At 48.9% G+C, this 16,011-nt stretch overlaps 1 protein-coding gene across 1 annotated transcript in view; it reads right to left on the bottom strand.

The window, feature by feature from the left end:
- Slc6a11 (solute carrier family 6 member 11) overlaps positions 1 to 16,011 on the bottom strand; it is a 109,124-nt gene that overhangs the window by 20,508 nt on the left and 72,605 nt on the right. The window contains exon 7 of the mRNA XM_051203690.1: positions 1,601 to 1,704. Coding sequence (XP_051059647.1) covers positions 1,601 to 1,704 — 104 coding nt within the window. The remainder of the gene's footprint in view (positions 1 to 1,600; positions 1,705 to 16,011) is intronic.

Raw genomic sequence — 16,011 nt, 5'->3', positions numbered from 1 at the left:
CAGTCTCCACCTGTGAGCACACTCAGCCCACAAGGCTGGGCCCTGCCTGTCCCTTCTAGTTTTCTCTTGCCTTCCCCAACCTTGCCGTCCCTGCAGTCTCTGGGGGAAGGCTTATGTAACCAGAGCTTTGAAGTCAGCAGGGGCTGAGCTGGGCTTGCGTGAGCTCCAGAGGTGACTAAGCTGTCAGGAGAGAGGATTAATTGACTGCTGGGCAGACCTGTTTGCAGAACAATCTGCAAACAGATTTTTGTAGGCATCTGCTTTGTTCCACTGAGCGACGGGGAGAGGAGGGAAAATCCTGCCTGCTGAACCCCTGCCAGCTGTGGATCGGGACAGGCTCCTCTCTTAGCCCCACACCCGTGCCGAACACTCTGCATTTTCAGCTTGCTTGGTTGCTGGTTGAAAAAAAAATCACTTGCATTCAACTTTACATATATGGTCCTCCGAACATGTTACATGCCACTTTACGACTTCTAATTCAACAAATAATTTTTATATTTGATTTAGGGCTAAATAATATATAGATGACATCTGTACTAATTTGATTCTCCTTGCTGGGATGGGCCTGGGGGAGGATTAGGACAGGATCTCACTGCATCTTAGGCTGGCCAGGGACTCAGATAGCTCAGGCTTGCCTCAAACTCACAGCAATCCTGCTTCAGCCTCTGTCTGCTGGCGTTGTATGCTAATATGCCTGGCTCTCCTGACTCTATTTTCTTTTTATTCATAAAAATAAAAGCAACAAGTACCCAGAGCAAACAAAGATGCCTTCGATGTGTAGGAGTCAAGACGGGAAGTGAGGCTTCCCGATGCAATAGTTTAACAGTTGTCTCTTTCCTCCAAGTGTGAGATGATGTAGACTTTCACCAGTTACTCCCTTCTCAATGGACTCCATTTTAGTTTTCTTCCATCTTTTCACACCCACAAATCAGCAATCACTTCCTTACTTTAGGGTAGTGTCTCTCTGTGGCTAGCTGATATATAGGGTGGATACAGGTGAGATGCCCTTTCTCAGCTGGCCTGTGCTCATGTGGTACCCCATCACAACTTCAAAGTCTCCTTCCTATGGAGGGAGCTCTCGGGCTCTCACAGTGTGATACTCTCTCTGTCCATCCACCAGCAGGTGTCCAACTATTGTATGCCAGGCACTGGACTCTTCCATGTAAGGACACCAACACTGTCATAGCAGTCAGGGATCCCAGAATGAGCTTATTCCCCTTGCCTTCCCACACACACAGCTGAGTGTCCCTGGCCCTCTGTGGGTCTTAGCTGCACAGTGACATGCGGGCTGCAGACCTGTGAAGCTCCACAGCCTTGGTTACCTCCCTGCCTGGACCCCATGTGGCCAGGAGGTCAAGAGGACTGTGGGCCACAGAGGGCCCAACCACTCTGGGTGGGTCAAGAGAGGGCCCCCTGGACCTGTGAAAAGCAAAAGGGTGCAGAAACAAGGTCCTTGGTGTTCTGACCGAGGCCGGCCTTGGGGTGGGTTTGTTGTGTTCAGTCCCTGTGGTCCTGGGGGCAGGGCAGGGCTGACGAGCAGCTCTCTGTGCTCTGGGCCCTGCCCTGTAGACAGCTGCGAGGCTCTGGAAGCTGGGCTCACCTGTAGCAGTTGTTGTTATAGTTGTTGTAACTCCCCAGAGCGGTCAGGCAGCCCAGGCAGATGGCGTAGGAGAAAAAGATCTGCGTCCCAGCGTCCACCCACACCTGGAGGAGGGTACAAAAACGTGGGCATTGAGAGTCAGATGCGGGAGGAGGGAGCGTCCAATGAGGGAAGAGAGAGAACTAGATGTGGGAGGAGGGAGTCAGATGTGGGAGGATTGAGAGTCAGATGTGGGAGGAGGGAGAGTCAGACTGTGGGAAGAGGGAGCTTGCTCTCTGGATACTTCCCCAAAAAGAAATTCTAGGACAGGAATATCAAATTTCCTAACTTTCTTGGGAACTCCTAATAAAACATTTATATTCCTGGGACCACCTCATTAAAAAAGAAATTTCCTTAATAAATACTAGATACGAATAGATATTAAGTAAATACTTAATTACCTTCCAAAAGGTTGTGGATAATAATCTATTTCATAACAAGAATGTGGATATCAAGCTGGGCCTCTGGGCACAAGCCTGTAAGCCTAGCATTAAGAAGGCTGAGACAGGGCAATCTCTGCAAAGTTCAAGGCCAGCCTGTCTACTTAATGACTAGGCTGGCCAGAGCTACATAGCAAAGCCCTGTCTCCAAAAAATAAATAAAACCAAGTATAGTGGTGCACACCTTCAACCCAGCACTTGGGAGACAGACACAGGCAGATCTATGTAAGTGCTAGGCCAGCCTGGTCTACAGAGTAAGTTCCAGGACAGCCAGAGCTACATAGTGAGACCCTGTCTCAAAAAAAGAAAGGGCCCCACTCTAACTGTATGACTTTGCAAAAGTAACTTAATGTCCCGAAGCTTAGTTTCCTCATCTGCTAAGTAGGAAAATAAGGACCCTGTCAGGCCTGCCCTGCTGCAAGGACTAGTGTACCAGAGTGTGAGCCTTGGGCATGGGTCCTGATTCTATCTCACATCACACTTAAGTCTAAAACACTCCCTTTTCTTCATAACTGAAATTACCATGAAGACAGTTTCTCATGACTGTACAGAGAAAGCGTTGACACAAGCTGCCCAAGTAGATTCCCTAGGGCCAGCTTCCCTGGGTGCAGCCAGCCAGCAGCTTCTTAGTCACCAAAGTCCCCTCTGACTAAAACTTCTCTCAACAGCATGACATAACAGTGTCAACCACACTGGCATTTCAAGCACCCCCATTCCCTTAGGCTTGAAGCTCAGCATCTAGAAATCTCTGAGGAAAGGCCACAGCTGAAATTTAAGCTGGTTTTGAGCTGAGCATCCAGCGCCACCTGGAGGCAAGACTCAGCACTGAACACAGACAGTAGCAGCCTTTATTAAGCACTTTTGGTATGCGAGGCACCTTGCTGAACTTCTGCATAAGACTGCCTAGGGATGTCAGCAGTACTGGACAGCCCTATGCATGGTTTGCTCTTAGCCTGCTCCTCCAGCCAAGACCACACAGCTGGGACATGATGGGTAGAAACGCACACAGACCCACTTCTAGAAACACAGCTTCAGCCCCCATGCAGGCTCAGAACCAACCTCTGCATTCTGGTACTTCATAACTACTTCATAACAGACTCTATTTTTAGTCCTATGGATGGACATCCGCCTGACCACTGTCAGTAATGGGGAGTGACATATCTTTCTTGTTTAGATAACTCTGATGGGCAAGTCATTGCCTAATGTGAGAATTCTCCTTTCTTGGTGTTTGATTCTGGGTCACTCCGACCATAGCTTTATTTTGCACATGAGAGCAGCATCCCCATAGCTTTCTGACCCCCAAAACATCCCCATTCTAGGCATTATCCCTTCTAGAGGATTTGTTCACATGGAACGGGTCATCCTGTCTGCGTCTGCTCATGTTTGTGAAAATATCCAATGGTAACATATGAGAAGTGCTCTGAGCATAACAGGAATGTCTGCTAACTTTTCCTATCCCAGGCCGCCTGGCTTTAGAACATCAGCTGAGGAGAAACACCATGAGTACATTCATCGTGTGTGTGTGTGTGTGTGTGTGTGTGTGTGTGTGTGTGTGTGTGTGAGTGTGTGTGTATGAAGAATGTGTATTCATGTATGGTGCTGGTATCAGAGACATGGGTATTTAGAAATAGAGATGAACCAAGAATGTTTGAAAAAAGTTGTAGGAAATCATTATTTTGTGCTTACTTAAAATTACACCCACATATACACAGAGTGTTTAATTAAAGTTATGCCACCTGGGGTAACCCCTCAGTAGCCCTAGACTAATAACAACCCCAATGCCAGGCATGGGAAACTTCTTTTTGAGTTATTGATCGGATAAGTCCAAGAACCCCACTCCCCAAATTAGCCATAGCCCTTGATGCCTTCTAGAAAAAGAAGGTAAGATATCATTACTATGGACATCACATAATTTGGACATAGGAGGAATCTATCTGGATCTAACCTGGAAGCCTCCTCCTTAAGGACCAGCCCTCATAGTATCAGAAGGAACCATGGAAGCTGCCGAGGAGAAAAGCAATCAAATCATCAGTTCTATCCAGGTGTAATACCAGTGTACCCAAACAATGATGAGAATGACAAGATATTCTGAAAGATGCAGTAATGACATATATATCCTGAGGTAACCAACAGCTATCTAATCGGACTTAAGGCCTGCTCAACAGGAGCGAATTTGTGCCTGGCACTGTAAACCTAGCCAACTATCCACAGCTGGGGAGGCCATGGGGTCCTAGAGGAGACCCTGCTCCAGGCACTATAAAGCAGCATAGTTCCCAAGTCCCCTCCAAATACTTATTCTTGTTCTTATAGATAAGTGCAGCTCTCACCCATCATCAAAGGAGCTTCTTTTTTGCAGCAGAGACCATCTCAGAAAGCCACAACTGGTCAAAAGGCAGAGAACAACCCATCATGGGCACCTAGCCTCAGTGGATACATCTACAACACATCCCCACACCTAAGGCTCAGGAACATCTTAGAAGAGAATGAGGAAAGACTGTCAGAGCCAGAGGACCAGGATGTTTGCTATGACATAGTGTCGTCTACAAAAACAAAACACAAAGTGGAGGCTGCCAGAAGAAAGGGGTGGATATGATTAAAACAAATCGTATGAGATACTGCCGGGTTGGGCTGTTCTTTGGTTTTGTCTATAGTACATTCTTCACCCATGGTGAAATACAGGTGAAAACATAGATGAGAATAGGTGTTCTCATGGTTTTCTTATAGCAGCCATGTGTGAGATGGGACCCAAGTACTCTTCTGCTGCCCTGCTGTAACTGAGAGGGGATGTTGCTGTGCAGAGGGGTGGCGATGACTCAGGGTATATTTTCCAGCCTTTGCAGTTCTAGGATTTCCCCTTCAGTGACTATCAGAGTCTTTAAAATGCTGGTGGTGCCACTGATGCTTTCTGAAGCCATCGTTCTTTTATCCCTACCCCCCCAACCCCCGACTCTTCTCCAAAATGTCTTTGTGTTCCCTCTCTGTCCCAATCTCTGCCTGCTCAGACTGGGTTCTCCCTAAGGTCATGCCTCTTGTCATGGGACCTCACTTGCCCCCTCCCCCATTACTGGGGACCTGCATTCTGCATGGTCCCTCTTGGGTTGGTCAGATATCCTTGGATAGACCAGCCAGCTTCTGCCCCTCAGGGCAAGCATTTAAATTTCCCTGGGGTTCCTGGTATTCAGCCTACAGCTTGCCTTTCATCTTCTCCCCAGCTTATTCAATTGTCATGCTGTTGCTATTGTGGTTCATGCAATCCCCTCAGCAATGGGAAGACCCTGCCAATAGCTCTCTCTCATAGCAGCCTGGCTTCTCTGATGGGGTTAGGGACCTGGCAAATGAAAATGTGTGCTTTGATTTATTTTCTTCTGCTATCTTGTCTCCATGGTCCTCATGGAGAAGGTAGGTTTGAAAGTGGAGGTTGGAGAAGAGTAGTACACAGATTGAGCAGGTAGCAGAAACAGTGCAATACCCCAGGTCAACATGGTTCTCTTTTAAGGGACAGGGGGCTTCCTGGGGTGATGGGTAAAGTGCTCATTTGGAAATGCAAGTTTGAAACATCAGGAGATGCTCAGGAGACAGTTATAAAGTCTGGGGCTAAACACATTAGTCTGAGATGAAGATGTAGAGATGAAAAGTCCCTGGGATTTTTGCAGTAACTTAACACTCTTGATTTTGAATCACAGACATTCCCATTGGTCTCCCCACCTCTGATATTTGGAAAATTCATATTGATGTTAACCATTCAAGAAAATTAAAATGGTTTACTTAATGTTTAAACTTTTTATTTATATGTATATGTGTACCTGTGTGTCTGTATGTACATCACATGCATGTAGTACTCATGAAGGCAAGAAGAGGGTGCTGGACCCTTGGAACTATAGTTACAGATGGATATGAACCACCTAATATGAGTGCTGGAAAGCAAATCCAGGTTCTGTGTAAGTGCAGCTAGTGCTCTTAACTGGCCATCTCTACAGCTCTGATGTCAACCTTTCTACTAATGACACATGCATCTTGAGTATCTCAGAGCCCAGACAAGGTTTCTTAAGAGAGTACCATGGAGAGCCACAGCATGTCTTCATGTGGAGTCTGGGAGGTTCCTTACATCAATAATGGCTAAGAAGATGCTATTATGCCTGGCTGCCAGCCTGGCCTCTCTGTAGACAGAAGCTAATGAGTTTATTTATCACTGAGCTGCTACAGTTGTTATGGTGAGGACTGTTGGACCACACATGAGCCCTGACCTCTGGGGGTTCTACTTGTCACCCCAAAGAGGCATGTCTATTTGTCACCCCCACCGAGCCAGGTGTAGCCTGTGCAGGGACTGTCTTCCACCCGTGACATGGTGACCCAAGCCTTTCCTGACACCCCAATAACAGCTTTCTACACAGTCTATGGGCAGAGACAAAGATTCAGAAACTTCCTCGGGAAACTTTCCGGGGCCTGTGGGGACTGGCTCCTATCACTTCTGCCCACATACCATGACCAGGGCCAGGCCATGAGATCCTAAATAAAGGCAAGGGAGTCTGGGAAGTGTTCCCAATAAGAGGGGATAAATGGCTAGGGGCCACGTCATTATCTCTAAAACATTACATCATGCCCAAACTTCTTAAGTTACTAGGAATTTTATATATATGGAAGGAAGGGAGAGAAGGAGGGAGGGACGGAGGAGGAATAAAAGCATGGTGGTCATGGAAGAATTTGACAACAAAGAAAAGTGGGGTGAAGAAAACAGTGGAAACAACATTCCTAACCCCTCCATGGAGTTGGTGCTCTCTTTGGGAAGAGACTGGATTTAACATTGGTCAAAGAGAAGCAAGTTCTTGAGGCTTCCATGCACAAATTTCAGGATTTGCATGATGTTCTTGCGGGATAAGTTCTGGCATCTGTGCTTTCACTGAAGAGGAAATGGACCATTGAAGGTCAGAGAACTCTTAAAGGAGACTCAGGTCTGAGCCTGTGGCTGTGTGGGTCTATGTTTCAGAGAAAGGCAGGAGAGTCCCCAGGTTTTCAGCATGCACCTTCATCCCTGAGTTCCACAAAACAAATGGCCCTCTCTTGGTAACTGGGGACCACACACCTCAGCCCTCTGCTTGCATCTCCCAGGAGCTGCAGAGGTGGAGGCAGCTAGGAGAAATGGCTTCCTATCCCTGCCCCCTGCACAACATGAAGGGAAAATAGACCCACTAAACAAATCCTAAGGAAGCCGGGTCAGTGGAGGAGAGGATCCTCCCCATGTTCTGCAGGATGAATGGGGGGCGTGCTGGCCCTGATGCAAGGCCAGCCCACATTTAGGGATTTTAGGGCAGAGTTGTGTGGGAACAGGAAAAGCCCCTTCACAGCTTTCAGGACAATTGTTTCCAAGGAGCTAGCACATGGGTTAGGGTGCTACCTGCCTGCCGGGTGGGACCCTTGGGATTCAGGAAGGACAGCTGCAGGTATGAAGACAAATTCTCTCCCCATGCTCAGAGGCTGTAATGCCAGGATGGGTGGCCTAATCAGCAGGACTAGCACTCCACAGTTCACTCTATTGCACTGTGAGTCTTGTACCTGCCCCTGGGGCTGGCATCCATCCCAAAGGAAGAGATATGCCTAAGTGGATGCTTCACTTATCCTCTCCCTGTATTCCTGCCCTGAGCTTACCTATGGAATGTCTAATTTTATCCACATGTGAAGACAAAGGCTTTGTGTCTTTTCAGTGCCTCTCAGAGAGGGGTGATTAAGCCAGGGCACTTGGGGTACAGAGCATTGTGAACAGGTAGGGACTGTGTCTTTCTCTTTCACACACACACACAAAGGATGGAATCAGGCTCCATGCCCCGGGAGCTAGGGGTAGCACCCACAGGGGACACAGCAGCCTAGCCTAGCATTAAAGGAATCAAGGGGCCCAGAGAACTCACCTTTCCCCAGGACAGCCCCTGTTCAAACATATAGAGCCGAGAGAGACAGGGGTCAGGGTGGAGGGGTCTCATTGTATCCCTTTCCCTGTAACACAGATGCACCTGAGCTCTGAGAGTGAGGACCACAGTGTGGACCACAATCCACCCAGCTCCTCCCAGTATAGACAAAGATGGAGAAGAAACACCATTTGGCAGAAAAGACAGGTGAGGGAGCCAAGAGTGAGCTGGAAGAGGTGTGCTCTTTGAAGGCATCTGAGGCAGCGTGGGCCACCACAGAGGAACTCCAGCCAGAATGTACCTCGAGGTCTGCAAAGAGCCCACTTCTGGTCAGAGCCGATGGCCGTGTGTCAGAGTGGACTTTACGAAGCCACCAGTAAGAACAGGTGTTTGCTGACAGTGACCCTGATCACCACAGTGGTTCCAACCAGCTGTGTCAGAGCCTAGGACACCAAGGGGGTCACACGGTGCATCTCAGCTGCCCTTGGATCTCACTGTCAGCACGGGTGCTCTTCACCAGCGAGCCAGCAGCAAGCAGCTGGAGGGAGGAGCTCCACCCACTCAGTTTTGGAGAGAGGGGTCCTTGTACATTTGGGCTCCAGAACAAATGGCTCTGGGGACAAAATACCACCAGGTGCCTTGTTCTGAGCCTCCCTCACAGGGATTTGTGGATAGGACAAAAGGTGGGCAGATGGGTGTCGGGTTCTCGCTCTTCTGTTATCCTTCTGTGTGAATCCAGGTAAGTTTCTCCATCTCTCTGAGCCTCCAGTCTATCATTCATGAAGAACAGCAGAATAGAAGGTATGAAACGGGGGTGCTGGCACCTGCCCCTTTCTCTGATGTCTTTATCAACTATGGTAAGGAAACAAACTCTCATGTCTTTTCCAACATCCTACCTCCCTCCACACTACTCAACAGTACACAGACATGCCTGCCTCCTTTGGCTAGGAGTTAGAACCAGTGATGGGTGGGATGAGCCAACCTCTGTTCTCAGGGTCCCTGCCTTCCCAATGCCCGGTGAAGATGATACATGAAAACCGTCAGACCCAACTGTGCATGCGGCCTTTGGCTTTTGGATCTGGGACCCAGGACAGGGATTGGTGACCTACAACATTTCTTGAACATTTCCTTGACAGACACACACACACACACACACACACACACACACACACTCAGTTTTAAGTGGAGCCCTCAATTGAAGCAAAAAACGTAACTTATATAGCCTGGCAGCAAAGGGCTGAATCAAGGTCTTTCTTTCCACCTTTTCTATTGGAAGGCCTCTGAAAGGATTAAAAGTAGGTTAGGAGAAGAATGAAACAGCTGTGTTTCCAGTGTGTACCTGACAACGGCTTTTGTAGAAGTGAATAATTACATGAGAATCGCTTCCTTCCCACCTCTTTCCCAGCCTCCTCTGGGTTGCTAGGCGCCCTCACTCCATCTCCCTGCTAATGCCACATACAGAAGCAAGTGAATACAGTATGGCCATTATGAGGGGCCTGGAGTCCAGGAGAAGGATTCAAATGTTCCTCCCTGGTGGCTTCGATGGGGAAGAGGGTTTGGGGGAGCTGACTTGGGATATATTTAAATGCTAATGTGCTGGGCTGGCTGACCAGCAGAGCCAGCAGGATGGTGGTGGTGGGAAGGGACAGGGGATCTTGGCTTGGAAACCCCTCTGGAAACATGTTCTGTTGCTTCTCGAGGGGGTGCCAAGCCCTTCCCTGGGCAGCTGGCCTTGGTCACCCCAGGACCTGCCAGTAAAGTGTCAGCAGGCTGAAGGGCTGAGCAGTGGGCAGTAAGGAGCTGGCTGGCTTGGTGTGTGGGGAGTTTGGGTGTGTAGACTGACCCTGGTGGCCCATGTGTGTGTGCAGTGGTGAGCAGGGGTCACTGTGGCTGGACCTTTGCCCAGGATGCTGAGCAGTTGTGTCTGAGGCACTGAAAGCAGAGGGAGTGGATGGGTGGTGGATGGTAACAGCTACATGGCAGTGGCCTCTGATACCTTATGTAATAAAATCCTGGGGGCTATGCACACCTGCCCCAACTTATTATGTAAGGTGCTGAGCCCTGGTTTTCAAGGGTTCTGCAGAGGAGGTACAGAGCCAGGGCCCCTTCTCAGCTTGAGCGTCCATCTAGGGCTATCCATGGGCTCAGAGGTCCCGTTAAGCCAAGATCTCCCCTATTAGGAGATCATTGCTGGCATTGTGAACATCACACCCCCCATGCAGGACTTGGTATGCATACATAAGCCCCATGGCTGCCACTAAGAGCTGCAGGTGCTCCCCACCCCCACCATTGTGGACACCAAACTGATAACCCATCTTATTCTAAATGACCCAGGTCAGAGGTCCAGCCTTGTCTTGGCAGGGGTCTGGGCTGGCAGAAATAGCCCTCACCCACGGACAGCACAAGGCCAGTGTGCCCCGGACCAAGCCAAACTCCAGCTCCCAAGTCCAGTCCTGAGCTGGCATGCTCTCTTGTGTCAGCTAAGCTGGCACTGGGCTGAAATTTTAATCCCTCCCCCTATGACCACATTCTTTCCTCTAATAACTGTGGCACTGATTCAAAGTCAGGGATGCTTTCTCCCCTCTGAAGGCCATGGGCAGAATGTGGTCTAGTCTACAGAAAAGGCTCTCTTGGGGTTGGAGGAGAGACCGAATACAGCTGTGCAGTGGAAGAGAGCCCATTTTACTATGTCTGCCTGAACACAGAAAAGGGACCTCCCAGCACGCCATTGTGTTCCCTGAACACTGTTTGCCTGTCTTAGCAAGGATGGAGCTCCATGAGAGCATCCAGCTCTCTGTGTCCTGCCTGGAAAGTTTTCAACAGTGTTCATCACTGCTTAAGACTCAGCATACAGGAACATAGTCCTTGAGGTCCATGCAGAATCCTATCAGGCCCAGAATATCTGGGTTCCATTCCAGATAGTTGCTGAGGTTCTTGTGTATTCTCTTTCATTAGCCTTGGTTTCCTAATCCATAAAATGCAGGAACTAGACAGCAATGAAGCTGGCCAGTATGTGACATAATATCTCCCTCTCACTGCTGCCCATGGCAGACATTACTAATCAATCACATTCTCGTCTGTCTTTAGCCTGACTATGGTGAGAAGTGTCTGCTACTTGCTAGACCTGGCGATTGAGTAAAATCAGAGAGATGATTCATCCAGCTCTGACATCTCAGGCAAGGAAGTAGTAGATAGATTTCAGGATTAGTTGGGCCCAGTACAGAAAAAATGGTATGCTCACAGAAATACATTTTTTAGTGGGTCACTGGAGCATGTATTGGCCTGGGAGCCCAGAAGAATGCAAGATGGCCAAGATGCAAAGGCCCAGAGTTTGGGAAAGCTAGGATGAGACTGGAGTTGCCAAGAAGTGGCACTTCCAAGCAAGGGGCTGAGTTTGGGGTGGGATGGGCCTCCCAGAGTCCCCTGGAGTCCATAGATCAGGTACCAACTTATCAATGTGTCTTTGATCAAAAGCTGTTCAAAGTTACCAGGCAGGAATGTGTCCACGGGACTCACAAGGAGGCCGCAGGAAGTGACTACTCAATCCTGTGGTGAACAGATTTCTGACGCTGAGTGGGAACACACTCAAGTCCCTAAGGAGCCTCCTAAAGGCAACCCATGTTGGCTGGGGACTTGAGACAGTCACAGAAGCCAATGAGCTTCCTTCCTGGCTGAGAGTCTAGGCCAGAATGAGCCCCCTGAGGCAGGAGATGAGGAGGAAGCAGGTGATGAGACCTCTACACTGCTCTTCAAGTCTGGGCAGAAGGTCTCCCAGCTTCTCTGATGCTGACAAGCTGAATGGCTACAGAGACTTCTTTCTAAATCATGTTTTCTGACCATTATCTAAGCACTTCCAGATACAAGCATTCAGAAGTAGCCAGACCCCAAGACCCTCTGCTTAGGAGCCTGCAACCTAGCAGGTGTACAAGGGGAAAGGAACTCAGGCAAACACCCGGCATGGATTTTGCAGGGTCAGTTTGACTGGGTGGAGCCTCAGCTCTTCTGGGAGACCTTGGAGAGGTCAGTTCTTGAAGCCTCTGTGTCTCTGTGGGTATGAAGGCACAGCCGTGGGTGGTCTGGTCGCCCTCCCGGTTCATGGCTGTGATCACACAAAGGGCTTGCAGGAAACACTAAGTGGCCAGAAAATGTCTTGACTATACCTTTAAAAAAGGATTTTTGAAGGGTCCAGGCCTGAGTGTGCAATCTTGAGCTGGGGGAGCAGAAGAAAGTGTGCTCTGAGTCCTGCATGGAGCTGCTCCCTGTTCCCACCCAGTCCTAGTTGTGGAGGCTTCAACCATGGAAGCAGGCCTGGCTTCCTCATTCTGGTTCATAACTACCCCACCTCCAACAACCACTCCTGCTAGCTTTCTTTGGGCACCAACGTCTCTTCTCCTAAGGGCAGTGAACACTTCTCAGGGAGTCCCTTCTAAGGCTTCCCCCAGGGTCCCTGGGTGACCCTAGAGCCAGGTTCTCAGGCAGGAGACAGCTCTTAAGAGTATGAATGGCCAGATCAAACCAATTAACACATACATTCCCTCACATCCTGTGAGGCCCGAGGTGAGAACACTTTAATCCACTCTCTCAGTGTTTTCCACATATTCCATCCTTTGGATTTTACTGGGGACCAGTACCAGGACCTTCCTCAATACCAAAAATGCCAGGATACCCAGCCCTTAAATTAAATAGTATTCCTCTTACACGCTATCTTGTCTGTCAGTGATTGAAAACACCTAACCCAGCTCGAATCCATGGAAGAGCTGTCGTACATTCTTTAGAGAGCAATAGTGGAAAGACAGTCTTCATGCTCAGTGAAGATGCAGTTTTGTTTATTGAACAGAGATTGGTTTAACCTGCAGACCCTGCCTTCTCTGAGTCTGACTTCTTCAGATTCCACACAGAAGTGAGACCACTTGTCTTTCCTGCCTTCTCTGAGATCTTTAACCCTCGGGGAATTACTGCCATCTCTAACCAGAGCAGGGTTGGGAATCCCCAAGTGGACTGCACATCTGTCCCCAGCCTCTGCTTCCCCAAACTCAGTGTTCCCACAGATCTGGAGGCCCAACCTCTGGCAACCCACCCACCTCCTCCCACAGCATTCTTTCAGCTCTCAAAATTCTTGCCAAATTGAAAGGCCACCTTGCCACCTGCTTACATGGCCTGTCCCTGGCTCATCTGATGAGAAGAGATGACAGCTTTTAAAAGTTCTGGAAACATGGGAGTCTGACTGACATGGTGGTCCATGTGGGATGCACAGGGTTGAGGATGCAGCCTTTGTGTGACTGGCCGCCCTTGGCCAGAGTCTTTGGGGAAGCACTCTGCTCCCTATCACAGCAATGTCTGGAGGCAAGCATGCAGGAGAGCTGGCTTCTTCAGGAAGACAAATAGGAGTCATGGCAGCTATTGCTACTCACCCTCCCCAAAGATTCTCGGAAGCAGTGTCCTGGGCCTTGAGGCAAAGGCACAGAGAGTGAGCCAAGGTCCTACTCATGCCACCATAGGTGACTTCCCAGGGCTATATCTTGAACAGCAAAACTAAGAATGATCATTAAGAAGATAAATCAAGTGATGAAGGCTGACATGTCCCAGGAGAAGGGCACATACATCTACAACTCACTTTAAAATGCATAGGAGATAAATTGGATGGAGGGAGGGCTGGAGAGGTCCAGGCTGCAGCAAGCACAGCGAATTCCAATAATAGAATCTTGGGGGGAGAGGGTGGTACCCATAGGGGTGGCAGAGGGGACATTCCCTGCAAGAGATAGTCAAGACTACAAAAGGAAGGGGAGACATTCTCCAGGACATCCTGGAGAGGAGACATGATTCCTGCTCAACTACACTGCTGTGTAGCCATCCCCTCTGAGGGGAAACATCCTGGAGAAGGGAGGCAGACAATACTCTGGGAGCTTGGAAAGTTACAAGACTCGCAAGGCCACTCCCAAGGCTACACAAGCAGGAGTGGTACCAAGGGAGAGGAGACTCTTCAGTGGAACTCCAAGAAGGCAGTTTTCCTGGCTGTCACTGATGATATGGTGGGTATTTTGTTGATGCAGCAGCTGCTGAGCTCACTGGTTTATCACCTAGACTTGGGTGGGATCATCTCCTGATCTCCCACCGTATCCTATCAGGGTAAAGAGACAATTCATTCCTGACATCAGCCCAGGGAATGGTCCAACCTGCTATTAAAATGGCTTCCCATATCAATTAGCTTCATCAAGATAATCTCTCGCAGGCATGCCTAGAGTCCATATACTCCCAGATGCTGGGAGTGATCATGGTATAAGCCTTAGAGATTGCCAGCTTTTTTAAAGAATAGCTCATTGAGTTAGAAGATTGCTACCTTCAGTCCCTATCTGCCTTCTCCCTCTCACCTCCCCAACTTCCTGACAGGTAGAGTTTGGGGCTTACAGGAATGCAGTTAGGTTACTTGGTAGCCCCTCCTTATGCATTTAGGGTATTTGGCAACTCCTGAGACCCCTTCCCCTGCTAACAACCTGCTTATCTCTACCTGTATTTCCTCTTAGCCGATATCCTGCTCACCTTCAGTGACCTATGATTAAGAACACCAGGCAGTCCGGCTACCAGGCAACGACCTCCCCGAATCTGAATCTCTACCTCCCCTAGCTCCCCACCCTAACACACTATACCATGCTTGAGAAAAATAAAATTTTGCAGCTTGAGCAGAAAGCCTGTCTTGCTGCCAGTTTTCTCATGTCTCCTGTCCTTCGTCCTAGGTCCTTTGGGGTTCAGGCCTTCGTTGCTGCCCCGCTGGTCAGGGCACCCAGACAGGTGTGCCTGGAGGCTTGCCTCCTGTGAAATTCCAGATCCTTCTAAGTTGACAATGAGCATCTCAGACATCTTAGGTGGTAGGCCTCCTTGAGGAGTGGTATAATTGCATGAACACAAGAATACCCTCATGACAGGACTAGAGAATATAGTGCCACCCCAAGAGTAGCATTACAAGCTAGGAGCACATACAGGCTGTGGTGGCTGGTGGGTGAATGGTCTTTACTATGGATCATAAGACACACAATCGAGACACAGCTGTTTATCCAGAAAGAACCTGTCTGAGAAGGAAGAATTACGATAAGGACACATGTGGGTGCTAGCCTTTACATTATTGTCTTCATTGGCAGGAAAAGTGTGTGTGTGTGTGTGTGTGTGTGTGTGTGTGTGTGTGTGTGTGTGTAAGGAGAGGGGAGATGCAGAGATGGAGGTACTGGCCTGCCATTTCTTACAGCTGGCAGGGTATAGGAAAAAGACAGTAGTTAACTCTACTAAAGAGTCTCTCCTCGGACACAGACACTCAGCAATCATGAGAAGAATCAGGTTGTGTGTGGAGAAGGAGTGAGACAGAAGTGATAGAAGAGAGCCTGCAGGTCTGATCTTTAACACTGGGGAAAGAAACCCCTTAATGTCGGCTCAGTACAGGACATGGATAATCAGAAAACACTCCTCTGAACTGATTGGATTGGGAAAGACTGAAACAAGTACTGGAAGAGCCCTCACAGCCTGGTTTGAAGCTGCAGGATGTGGGAATATGGGGCCAGTCCACGTGTTGTGGAAATGGGGAAACTGTGTAGCATAACTATCCATCCTCCCTGGAGACTAAGGGCGCAGAATCTGGCACAACACAAAGGAAATCAGTTCCTGATGCACTGCCTCAGAAAGCCATGTGTGACACCTTGGCCATTGTCAGCTAACCTCCCTAAGAATATCAGGGGCTGAAGAAGAGCAGAGGAAGGATAGATATTACTGAGAGAATTGGGCATGAGCAGGGTGGTGCTCGATGCCCAGTTCACCAGCCTGCTAGGACTGTGTTCACAAAAGATCTAAGAAAGAGGCTACATCAGCAGGGATCTTGGGATTTCAGTGGCTTTGCTGGTCAGTGGCTTTGCAAGCTTTAGAAGAAGTTCATGCACACTTTTGATTTAGACCAGCATGGGTGAGAGAAGATGCTCCCAAGAGCCATAAAGTTGTTAGGGGAGAAATCTCAGGGTCAGCAATGGGCTACCACTTTCTGAATTACCACCTCAAT

The sequence above is a fragment of the Phodopus roborovskii genome, unplaced genomic scaffold (assembly GCF_943737965.1).
Source record: "Phodopus roborovskii unplaced genomic scaffold, PHOROB, whole genome shotgun sequence".
In the NCBI taxonomy this organism is placed as follows: Eukaryota; Metazoa; Chordata; class Mammalia; order Rodentia; family Cricetidae; genus Phodopus; species Phodopus roborovskii.
Note: the sequence above shows the minus strand (reverse complement) of the source record. Positions and strands in the feature narration are given on the sequence as shown.